The sequence below is a fragment of the Solanum pennellii genome, chromosome 12, assembly GCF_001406875.1.
Source record: "Solanum pennellii chromosome 12, SPENNV200".
Taxonomy (NCBI): domain Eukaryota; kingdom Viridiplantae; phylum Streptophyta; class Magnoliopsida; order Solanales; family Solanaceae; genus Solanum; species Solanum pennellii.
In genome coordinates this window covers 4894953-4907262 of record NC_028648.1, presented here as the reverse complement: position 1 = coordinate 4907262, position 12310 = coordinate 4894953, and the positions used below count along the sequence as shown (strand labels likewise).

The 12310-nt window shown below is 29.4% G+C and overlaps 1 protein-coding gene across 1 annotated transcript; it reads left to right on the top strand.

Annotated features, from left to right (window-relative positions):
- Positions 1 to 26: 26 nt before the first annotated feature.
- Positions 27 to 5363, top strand: LOC107005956 (probable sugar phosphate/phosphate translocator At1g06470). The gene is made up of 11 exons (XM_027913748.1): positions 27 to 961; positions 1392 to 1561; positions 2088 to 2173; positions 2497 to 2546; positions 2839 to 2906; positions 3287 to 3387; positions 3533 to 3545; positions 3736 to 3920; positions 4083 to 4169; positions 4375 to 4469; positions 4963 to 5363. Exons 1-11 carry the CDS (start codon positions 393 to 395, stop codon positions 5081 to 5083), a joined length of 1545 nt encoding a protein of 514 aa, XP_027769549.1. The 5' UTR covers positions 27 to 392; the 3' UTR covers positions 5084 to 5363.
- Positions 5364 to 12310: the final 6947 nt, after the last annotated feature.

Genomic DNA, 12310 nt, shown 5'->3' with positions numbered 1-12310 from the left:
CCTTACCCCCTACCCCTACCCCACCCCCTCTCATCTACTAACGGAAATTAACGGATCAAATCATAATCTTTCACTTTCTGATTCTGATCATCTTTGCATGTTTTTATCCTTAATCTTTAATCATTATTCTTAATCTTTTGCTTAATTGCATTTATGCATCATGTTTGATCCCTATTAATCTTCTCCTTTTCTTTTCCCTTTTTTCTTGGATCAATTAAACTTCTTTTCTTTTTTCAGATTCTGCAAATCCAAAGGGAATTAAAAAAAAAAAAAACTTTCGATTTTTACACATCTAAAATTGTTTAACACAACCCCTTTTATACATTTTTTACAAATTTCACAATTTTCAAGAATCCCCTGTTTTTTATGACTCTGTTTTTAAAACAAATGAGATGGTAGAAAGTGATTTAAGTAAAGAAAATATTGAAGAAAGTAGTAAAAGTGACAAATTATGGAGCAAAGATAATTTATCTTCAAGTTGTCATAGAGACCCTTCATTTTCTGGTTGGTTTGATGAACATGGCACTCTTCATTCATCTCAATTAGTCAATAGACATAATGGAGATGATTTCGATTTCGAATGTTCAAAGGGAAAAGAAATCAATGTGTCTATTGGTACTGACACTAATCAACATAGTATTAGTAGTAGTAGTAACTTTAAGCATAGGATGAGGGGTAGTGGTGGTGGTGGTGATTTTGGTAGTGGAGAAGATAGGTATGTTCCGTTTGACGTGGAGAATGGTTCATCAAGTCATCGAGGATCTATCGATGATGATATTGAATGTGGTGATCATAGTAGTGATGATGATGATGATGATGATGATGATGATGATCGCTCAGCTTTCTCCGATTACCATGACTCACCACAGCTAGTTTCAAAGAATGGTGTTGCTGAAATCGATGTGTTGAAGACATTTTTCTTTATACTTGTATGGTATTGTGTTAGCTTGTTCTTGACATTGTAAGTATTGAATTTCATCGCGTTTTGCCCTTTTTTCACTGATGTGTTCTTAATGTGTTGGCCTTAGATGAATTGAGATGGGGGACTTGACCAATGAGGACTGAGACGTAGTAGTTATTGTTGTTGTTTTTCTGTATTGAAGCTTTAGAAATGTTGTAGTTATGCTTATACGTTTACTTCACGTCCTATGCTTTTTTAGGCGTCATTTCGTCCTATATATTAGAGATTCTTATGCCAGTAGGAAATATAGAGAACTTCTATGTTTATGTTTATTTCGTAAAATGTTGTCCTGAGGTGAATTTAAGTGGGCAACTTGGTCAGATATAGACGATCTCAGCTTGTTTTAGACTGAGACGTAATCGTTGTTGTTGTTGCTTATCGAAGCATAAAGGATGTTTTTGCTCTTCTTATGTGTTGACATGGGGAATAGGTACAATAAAAGTCTTCTTGGGGATAAACTAGGGAAGTTCCCTGCGCCTTTACTGATGAATACTGTGCACTTTGCGATGCAAGCTGTTTTGTCCAAGGTCATTACCGGGTTTTGGCATCAACGATTTCAACCTACAGTGATGATGTCTTGGAGAGACTATTTGTTGAAAGGTAACATTATGACTTATAGTTTCCTTTTTTCTTTGGTTACGATTGAGTAGAAAGCTATAAGCATTTGAAAGGCATATGATATTATGGAGCACGAAACATGTGTTTATGCACTTCTAAGGTACAAAGACGAGAGTAAGGCTTATTAAAGAGCTTGAATATATGTGCGTCTTATGAGTTTACATCTTCAATTAGCTATAACATGTGATGTAGTTAAGCCACATGTTACACTTATTAACTTATTATTACTGATATATCGACAACGGTTTCAAATGAACTTTTATGTAGAGGCAGTTCCTTTTACCGTGTTACGTATAAGAATCTCAATTTTTGTTCAAGTTAGTACAGCTGCTTGAAGTTCAATTTTTTAGTTCTTCATGAGTTCAAGACATATAATAAGTGTAATGCAGGACTTTTTTTCCACGATATCTTAATGTCGTCTATGAATACTGGCTTTCAATATTATCCTGTTAATTGTTATGTTCACTTCTTAACAACTAATACTAAAGACGGCCTTCGCCTTCTACAGTTGTACCGACAGCTCTTACAACAGCAATGGATGTGAACCTCAGCAATGCATCCCTTGTTTTCATCTCAGTCACATTTGCCACTATGGTGTGTAACTCTTTCTCCTTAACATGTTTTCGATCATACAGTTTGTGTCAATACTGATAGACTGCAAATTTTTCTTCAAAAATCGAGCTTTGAGAAAGCATACTTGTTAAACTCACGACCCTAACATTTGTCGAGGGCTCTAGTATTTGCATTTACGTGCCTTGAAATTTTAGCAGTCACAACTCTCTGCCACTAAAGTAAGTGTGATTGTCAAAGCCTTCAAGGGCCACTCAAATAATCGTCTACTATCGATTAGAATAACAGATTTCTTACTTTATCTTCTCCTTCCGTATTCTGATACAATGCAATTTATGTCATTGCAGTGTAAATCTGCATCTCCTATCTTTCTCCTATTCTTCGCATTTGCTTTCAGGTACTACTTTTAATCACTGAGCTCTAACGTTTTATTGTGCTTTTTAAAATGGGGGTAGCAGGGCCAGAGGACTCGTATTTCTACTTGATCCTTTGTAATTGATGTACATCCAACAATATTATTTGTAAATGCGACTTTTTTTTCCATATGAGGACTTAATAGAATGTGATTGTTGATTCGCTATGGACTGAAAACCTGAAAATGTCTTTGAAACAACTATGTTTGATGAATACGATACGTTTGACGGGGCTGATATCTAAGCTGAATATATGGCCTCAATTATTTGTGTAAGGTTGGAGTCTCCAAGTGTAAAGCTGCTGGGGATCATCTTGGTCATTTCTGTTGGGATACTATTAACAGGTATGTTCCATACTTCTTAGCATTTGGTTTTCTTTTTCGTATTTTATGCTCTCTTATATGCAGAAGTATTCACAATTTTCATCTTCATCTGTTATTCGTAAATCAAATCCATAACCTTCACTTGTGCACCGGATGAAATATTTACTTCATCGTACAATATTTTCTCGTTTCTAATCTTGTGATCATCGTTAACTCTCAATACAACAAGTTGACAGAACCATGGAAAATGAGATAGAAGTTGAACAAATAGAGATCGGTTTGAGTTCTGACTCTGATACTATGTTAAAGAAATGGAACGTTAGCTTGTGGATATTTGTGTCGTTTGTTAATTTACATCCGTTTGATAGATAAGTCTTGACTTTATTTTTCTGATAATGCAGTTGCAAAGGAGACAGAATTTGAGTTTTGGGGATTTGTGTTTGTTATGCTTGCTGCAGTTATGTCTGGGTTTCGATGGACTATGACTCAGATTCTTCTGCAGGTTGGATTTTGTGAAACTCGTCGCATTGTTATCATTGATTTCTCGTTCCATTGTTTTGTCAATAGTATGTTTGCTTACTTTGTGTATTTTTCTGTTTGTTTTCCCATATCCACCTGGTTGTGCTGAACATAAAACTGTCATAAAGAAAGAAGCCTATGGTAAGGACTTTGAACAACTCTTATTATCATCATCATTTTTATTAGCAGTCGAAGCAGCAGCGACTGCACTACTACATAGATTACGTCAAATCTGATCTTCTTTTAAAAGGGTAGTTTTATGCATGAAGCATTTCCCGTTCGTAGTTTGTGAATAAATCGTGTAATGAAATACATGCTTTGGTTGTTGCAGGTTTAAAAAATCCACTCACACTAATGAGCTATGTTACTCCAGTAATGACTCTTTCAACTGCTGTGTTGTCCCTTATGTTTGATCCGTGGCACGAATTCAGACACACCAATTACTTTGATACGTCATGGCATATAGCTAGAAGTTGTTTGTTGATGCTTTTTGGCGGAACTTTGGCTTTCTTTATGGTATGTATATATGCGTCTAAGCACTGGTATCAGTTCAATTTGTTGATTTCCCATCTCATCGTGGTTGTTTTGTTTTTCTCCTCTTCTTTTTCCGGAGAAAATGAAGCCTTCTAAGAGGCTTAGTTCGATAACTTCTTCATGCTTACCATTTGTTTACTGCAGGTGTTGACGGAATATATTCTTGTGTCTATCACAAGTGCAGTAACAGTGACAATAGCGGGAGTTGTAAAGGAGGCAGTCACTATCTTGGTACGTTGTATAAACATTGTAGGTTCAACCTTTGAAGTGTTTAGATGGTCATAATGAACGTTGGGTTGTACAACTACCAGTGGGGGCCAAGTTAAAATGTCTATTTACGTATCGTGTCAATTCAATTCTATGCATTTGGAGTCCATGCGTGTTTTCTACAATTTGTGAAATAGCTTGTAATCGTGTAATTTGCTGCCCTGTTCAGGTTGCTGTATTTTATTTTCACGATGACTTTACCTGGATGAAAGGGCTTGGTCTCATGACGATAATGTTTGGTGTCAGTTTGTTTAACTGGTACAAGTAAGTAACTGAATCCTTCATGTTCTAGCAAGAAGTTATCTCGTAACGTCTTGTTCAGCACTCACATTAAAATTAGATTACTGAACACAATATGTGTGTATTCTGTTTATGATCTTCAGTTAGTAGACACCTAAACTTTAAGAGTACGCATCTAGACCCCTCAACTCGTACCCATTAGGTCTCCTGGACACCTGACATTGACATGACACATAAATTTTAGAGGTGTCTATATATGTTGATCCTTTTGTAAGTTGGAGTGTTCAACTGACATTGTGGAGACGAGTTGATGTGTCTGGATGTGCGTTTTCAAAGTTGGAGTGTTTAAACTGTTCCTAGCACTTCAGTAGTCCTTAATCAAAACGACTATATGTTTACTTAAGCTATAGTAGTTCAATCAAATTGTTGATATTGAGCCATTTTTAGTCGAAAATGGGACTTTAGCATGGTTTAATGACATGTATTGAAGTCGTAATTCTTCATTTTCGTTACTCAGGTATGACAAAATACATAACAAAGGTAACACAAGTGAAGATGAAAGTGGATCAGCATTAGGAAATGCAGCTACCAAGTATGTTATACTTGAAGAAATGGAAGATCAAGACCATGGTCCTTGAAGTTTTACATATGACATTCCAACGACGATGCACTCTCATCGCCTTTTGTATTTGCAACGGAAGGAAGGGGACGAAAAAATATGTAGATTTTCTAGCAAATGAAGGTCAATCGTATACATGAAAAAGATTTGTTAATGAAGGAAGATGAGGTCGTTGAGTTTTTTCACCTAGTAAACTTTAAGACATGTTACTTATAGAAGGGAATATATTACTTTCTATGTGCTAAAAAAAATAATGATATACATTTTTATACTTGGTAGAAATTTAACTTTTCATTTTACCCCTAAAGTTAGGGTTTGCTTTTGGTATTCGGTTCGATATTTCCAAATTTCGAGTTTGGTAATTCAATAATTGATAGTTAAAAATCAATTATCGAACTTTTTAAAGTTCGATAATCGGTAAATCAAACTTTGGTTCAATACGGTATTTATTCAGTAATATCATATGGAATGGAAGTTGTAGTCTATTGGAGTCCGGAGCCTAAATGGCAAAAAAAAAAGAGGATAAATTATCTATATACACATCTTTATTTTCCATAATTTCTATTATTCCCTGTCATTTAAAATATTTCTAAAATCCCTCTTTTTCCTTTCAAACCCATTGTTCCAGATACATAAAGTTATATACATTTTTCTTTCTATTTTTACTCCTTATTTCACTCCCTCAACCTCTTCCTATTTTTACTGACTCTATATCTTCCTATTTTCACTCCCTCAATCTTTACTTCCTTCATTTTTTAATTTTCAGATTTAATTCTCTCTATTTTCAGTAATATCTCTCCACAATTTTTTTCAAAACAACTCAAGTTTTCGCTTTATTATTTTTTCCAAAGAATTACCGGATTCTCCTCCATTTTCACCTTCACAATATGCATAAGGGAAAGGTATAAGATATGATGTATTCATATTGTTTCCTGCAAAAAAAATCAGTTTTAGGAGATCCTCTTTTGCTGGTGAAACTACATTATGAAATGAAAAGAAGTAGTCTCTACCAAATGTATCATTTTATCATGTATCAAGTGTTGCTATGTATCTTCTACGGTTATTCAAATTTAGAAGAATATGTTTCCGTACACAATATCAAATTATATTCGTGATACATTTGTGAGCGAAGAAATCGAGGAAGGACACATGCTCGAGCTTTAAATCTATTGTTTTACAAATTTTCAAAATCCCTCATTTTTGCGCATTAAATTAATGTATCAGCGCATCAGATTAATGTATCTCACGCATCAGATTAATGTATCATGTATAAAATGTAATGTATCTTACTTAACGATTAATGTATCAGCGCTTATTTTAGTTATGATACGTAAATTCAAATTTATACTAAATGTATCTGATACATAACAATTACCAAACAATAATGTATCGATCTCAAACAATTACTATAATGTATTTTTAAAAAAAATTTAAAGTGTTGTATTTCTCAAATAAAATAACAGACATAAATAATAATGTATCAAAAACTATTTTTTTAGTTATGATACGTAAATTAAAATTTATACTAGATATATCTTATACATAACAATTACCAAACAATAATCTATCGATCTCAAACTTAAAATCTCTTGGGCAACACTTACTTATTTAATGTATCTAGTAAAAATATAATATTTATTAATTCAATCGAAAGGATCTTCATGATCTCAAACAAAAGAACATACATAAATAATAATATATCATGCACTAATTTTTTTGTTATGATACGTAAATTTGAATTTATACTAAATGTATCTGTAACATAACAATTGCCAAATAATAATGTATTAATCTCAAACCTAAAATTTTATGGGCAACACTTTCTTATTTAGTGTACCTAGTAGAAATACAACACTTATCAATTTAAATTGAAAGGATCTTCATGATGTATCTTCTCGAAAATTTTGATAATTTTTAATCAAAATTGAAAAAATCTTCAATGAACTAGGAGAATAATATTGAAATTCAAAATTTTCGTCAATTTTGAATCAAAATGGAAAGGATCTTCAAATGACTGGAGAAGAATTTAGAATCTCAAAATTTTCGATAATCTTGAATCAAAATCGAAAAGATATTCGATGAACTTGAAGATTTACAAAAGAAATCGTTTGTCCAACAACAATTCCATACAATCCTTCATAACTCATCCCGCTTTTCAAAATTTTGACATATTTTTTATGAAACAGAGAGAATGATGAACAAGAAGAAGAAATTTAATTTTTTGATTTTTTTGGGTTGTTACACTATAGGATTTTGAATTCTTGATAATAATTTTGAATGGAATAACATATTTGTGGAATCTTAATTTAATTTTCAGTTTTTCCCCTTAATTAGTGGAACAAATGGATACTATGAGATTTTAAATTGATTTTACAGCTTTTTGTTCCTTAATAAGTGCAACAGATTGATACATAATGTATCAACAATAATATATTCGGATCCTTAATTATGTATCTGAAATGTCTAAAAAATATGGAATTTATGTAATTATAAAAATAATAGGGATAGAAGGTAATTTAGGTTTTACACTATGGTATTTATGTAAGTTATACAACAAAAAATTGATAAAAATTCCAAAAGGGTACATCAAAAGTTTTTCTAACCAAAAGGGTAAATTTGTTACTGACATAGCGATTTATTTTAATGCCCGTTAACAGATCAATTTTTTGTAAAAAATCGCTACCCCTGCAGCGTTGATGCAATTTTTTTTAAAAAAGAAAGTTTAAAATTGTTGTTATGGCAGCGTTTTTAATAAAGAAATCTTTCTTAATTTCTTTTTTAAAAAAATGGTTAGAACTTTTTTTTGGAAATCGATGTCAAGGCAGCGATTATATTGAGTTAGAATTTTTTTTTTTTTAAAAATAAGCCGCTACCTTGGCAGCGTTGTGAACTTTTTTTTTGTCAATACTTTTTAAATTTTTATTTTATTTTATAAATTGGATGGAATATAAAAAGTATAATACAATTTAAAATAGTAATAGTCTTGAATATTTATAAAATAAAAATAAAAATTAAAAAGTATTGACAAAATTAAAAAAAGAATCACAAAAATCGATGCCAAGGCAGCGATTTACAATTTCAAAAATGTTAAAATATTAAAAAAAAAATCCTCTTAAATCGCTGCCTTGGCAGCGATGTCTTAAAAAAATAATTTCCAACCCACTAAAATTGCAGCCTTCATCTTTTCTTTTTTTTTAAAAAAAAAAATCCAATTCACTTAAATCGCGATTTCCAAAAAAAAATTCTGCCAGTTTTTTTTTTTAGGGAAAAGGGTCAAATATGCCTCTAAACTATTCGAAAAGGTCTAGATATACCCTCAGTTTAAAGTTTGGTTCACTGATGCTCTCGCCATCCAACTTTTGGTCCAAATATGCCCTTATGGGCGTTAGTTGCCATGTTGGACATATCCAACTCATTTTTCATTTCTTTAAATGCCACATGGAATTGTCATGTCATTTTGACCTTACCACATAACATTTATATGAAAATGGAAAGATATTCGGACTCATAAACACCTAATCCGACCCATAAATCAACCCCCTTTTGAATAAATTATCCGACCAATTTTCAACAATTTTGTTTAATTTTTATTTTTTCGATAAATTCCGAAAATGAGTAATTGATTAATAAAAAAATAGGAAAATATGAAAAAAGTATAAAATTAACGCCAAAAATTCACAAATAATTATAGTAACCTTAAATTCAATTTAAACACTTTTTTTAAAAAAAAATATTTTTTTCGATAAATCCTGAAATGAGTAATTGATTAATAAAAAGTATGAAAAAAATATAAAATTAACGCCAAAAATTAAAAAATAAATACAGTAACCTTAATTCAACAATTTCAACATTTTTTTAATTTTTAATTTTTTCGACAAATCCCAAAAATGAGTTTATTAACAAAAAATATGAAAAAATATAAAAATTCACAAATAAAAAATAGGAAAATATGAAAAAAAAATATATAATAAAAAAAATTGTTGAAATTATTGAATTTTTTGTGAATTTTGACGTAAATTTTTTTATTTTGTTTTCATATTTTTCCCTTTTCATTAATTACTAATTTTCGGGATTTGCCGAAAAATACAAAAAATTTTAAAAAATTGTAGATTGAAATTTTGTTATATTTATTTGGAAACTTTTGGCGTTAATTTATATTTTTTTCATACTTTTCATATTTTTTATTAATCAATTACTCATTTTCGAGATTTATCGAAAAATAAAAAATTAAAAAAAATTGAAATGTTAGATTTAAGGTTACTATATTTATTTGTGAATTTTTGGCGTTATATTTTTTTTCATATTTTTCCTATTTTTTATTAATCAATTACTCATTTTCGGGATTTACGCAAAAACAAAAATTAAACAAAATTGTTAAAAATGGGTCGGATAGTGAATTTAAAAGGAGCTGACTTATGGGTCGGATTAGGTGTTTATGAGTCCGAATATCTTCCATTTTCATATAAATGTTATGTGGTAAGGTCAAAATGACATGACAATTCCATGTGGCATTTAAAGAAATGAAAAATGAGTTGGATATGTCCAACATGGCAACTAACGCCCATAAGGGCATATTTGGACCAAAAGTTGGACGGCGAGGGTATGAGTGAACCAAACTTTAAACGGAGGGTATATCTAGACCTTTTCGAATAGTTTAGGGATTTTAAACTTTTTTTAAAAAAAAAATTGCAAAAACGCTGCAGGGATAGCGATTTTCAAAAAAAATGGATAAAATCGCTCATAGAGCAGTAATTTTCATCTGTTAACGATATTAAATAAATCGCTACGTCAATAGCGATTTTACTCTTTTTGTTAGAAATTTTTTTAATGTACTCTTTTGAAATTTTTATTAATTTTTTTTATCTTTTAGACTCCAAACTCTAGTGTATTGTATAACAAAGTTAATACTGTTGCTTTAATATTTTAATATTTTTATGTAAGGACATAATATAATAAAAAATCAACGGAAAGAAGACATCAAGATCTCTGCCAGTGTATGCATGATTTGCATGTATACATAATTATTATTAAAGACCCAATCCACTAAAAAATATAGTAATATAATTAAAGACATATGACAGGAATATTTGCAAGATTAGATTAATATATTTTAGTTCCATGTTTTTGCACCTGTGATTAATCTATGTATGTTATGTCACTAATTATCAAATAGATCACATTATTTAGTATTTACTTTATTCTACCCTCTGTCACTGTATTGTGATTTGTATTACTGCTAGATTGTGTTTAATCCATTGTTAATCACCTTAATTTTGAATTTTTTTTTAATTAACATATGTATATAACTTATCGAAATTAAATATAATTAATAGTATCCCATTAAATGCATAATAATGTGTTTTGTGCCGCTACACTTTTATGACTATTTGTATATATATATATTATTTTTCTAGAGATATTGTAGGATTTGAAAATGACTGATCACAAATCTTTCTCTTTTTTGTCTGTTAAAATCATGTCTTTTTATGACAAAAATTTAAAGAGAGGAGAAATTGGTCTTCTTTTGTTTGATAAAAAATATAATTAAATATTACTCTTTTCGTTTTATTTTATATACTTTTAAATTTTTAGATTCAAATAAATCTATCATTGATAGTAAAATTTTTTATAATTTTTTTAAACATTTTATTTTATCAATCATTGTATACTAGCACTTTCTAGTAGTTTACAAATACATAAATTTTATTTAAAAAAATAAAAATTTTATATCGAAATTTCTAATTACACTTCAACTGTTTGACTTTAAAAAAATAAAATAATAATATTAGTACCTTGCGATATTAATAATTTAACGGTTGGTACACCTAACAACCTTTTAATCGTATAGCAAGAATATTTTAATAAAAAAATCAGTACACATGAAAAACATGTATTCCGACTGATTTGATGTTATTTTTGTTCTTTATTTGATTTCAACAATGCATAAAAAACAAATGTAACATACCTAATTATTTAATTAAATTATTTATTATTGAACTAATTATGTCAATATATATATGTCGATGACGTGATTAGTTTGTTTTTTTCTCTCTTAAGTGTAAATTAAAAAAGAAAAGAGATGAAAAAATGGTTACGGGCTCCTTTGGGGGGGGGGAGTGTAGATGCTAATTATTTATTTATTGTTTAATTTATATAGAACTCAAAATTAGATCAATTATATAAGGTTATATATCAAATTTATCTTATGAATTGAGATAATTAACTATTTTACTATACATAAAAATCTAATCATCTCACCATTACAATTATAATAATTTTAGAATTAAAGGAAGCTTACAATAAATATATTATAGCAAGAAAATATTTATTATTTATAGTAATAATTTTTTTTTCACTTAATTATTTTTAATATATTTATAATATAATTTTAATATAAATTTTCACTTAAATTTATCCAAATAAATATTTAGTAAGAATATTTTAGCTTGAACTCTTTTATTTTGATTATTTTTCTAGAGATATTGTTGGATTTGAAAATGAATGATCACAAATCTTTCTATTTTTTTGTCCATTAAAATTATGTCTTTTTTTTACCAAGTTGAAGTGAGAGAGAAATTGGTCTCTTTCTTTTGTTTACATGATAAATGTTATTGAACCTAGCTTGAAATGTGAGAAAAAATTATATGAATTAGGAAGTTTGGTTCGACACGTAAATTAAAATTTAAAATCATATCTTTGATTATAAATTTATAAATCATGATAATTATTTAAATTGTCTCAATTTTTTTATACAATTTTCTAAAATAAGCAGAAAAATTCATAATAAAAATGTAATATATTATCATAAAATTATTTTCAAAATCTACAATTTTTATTGATCAAATTTTAGTTTGATTAAAAAAAATATTACTCCATCCGTCTTATTTTATGCCTATTTCATAATTCAAACAAATCTATTTTTCATAGATTTTTTAAAAACATTTTGAATTATCAGTTAGGGTGTGTTTGGTACGAAGGAAAATGTTTTTCATGGAAAATGTTTTCCTAGAAAATGTTTTCCTGGAAAACAAGTAGATTTTGGACTTATTTTCTCATGTTTGGTTGGTGAGTAGAAAATATTTTCCGGAAATGACTTTTTGTGTTTGATTTATGAATGAAAAATGTTTTTGAGAGACATCTTTTATTTTTACTAGAGTAGAAAATAATTCATGAAATTGAAAATATTTTTTAAAAATATTTTTTATTTGGGGTGTTGGTGGGGGGTGGGGGAGGGGACAGGGAGGAC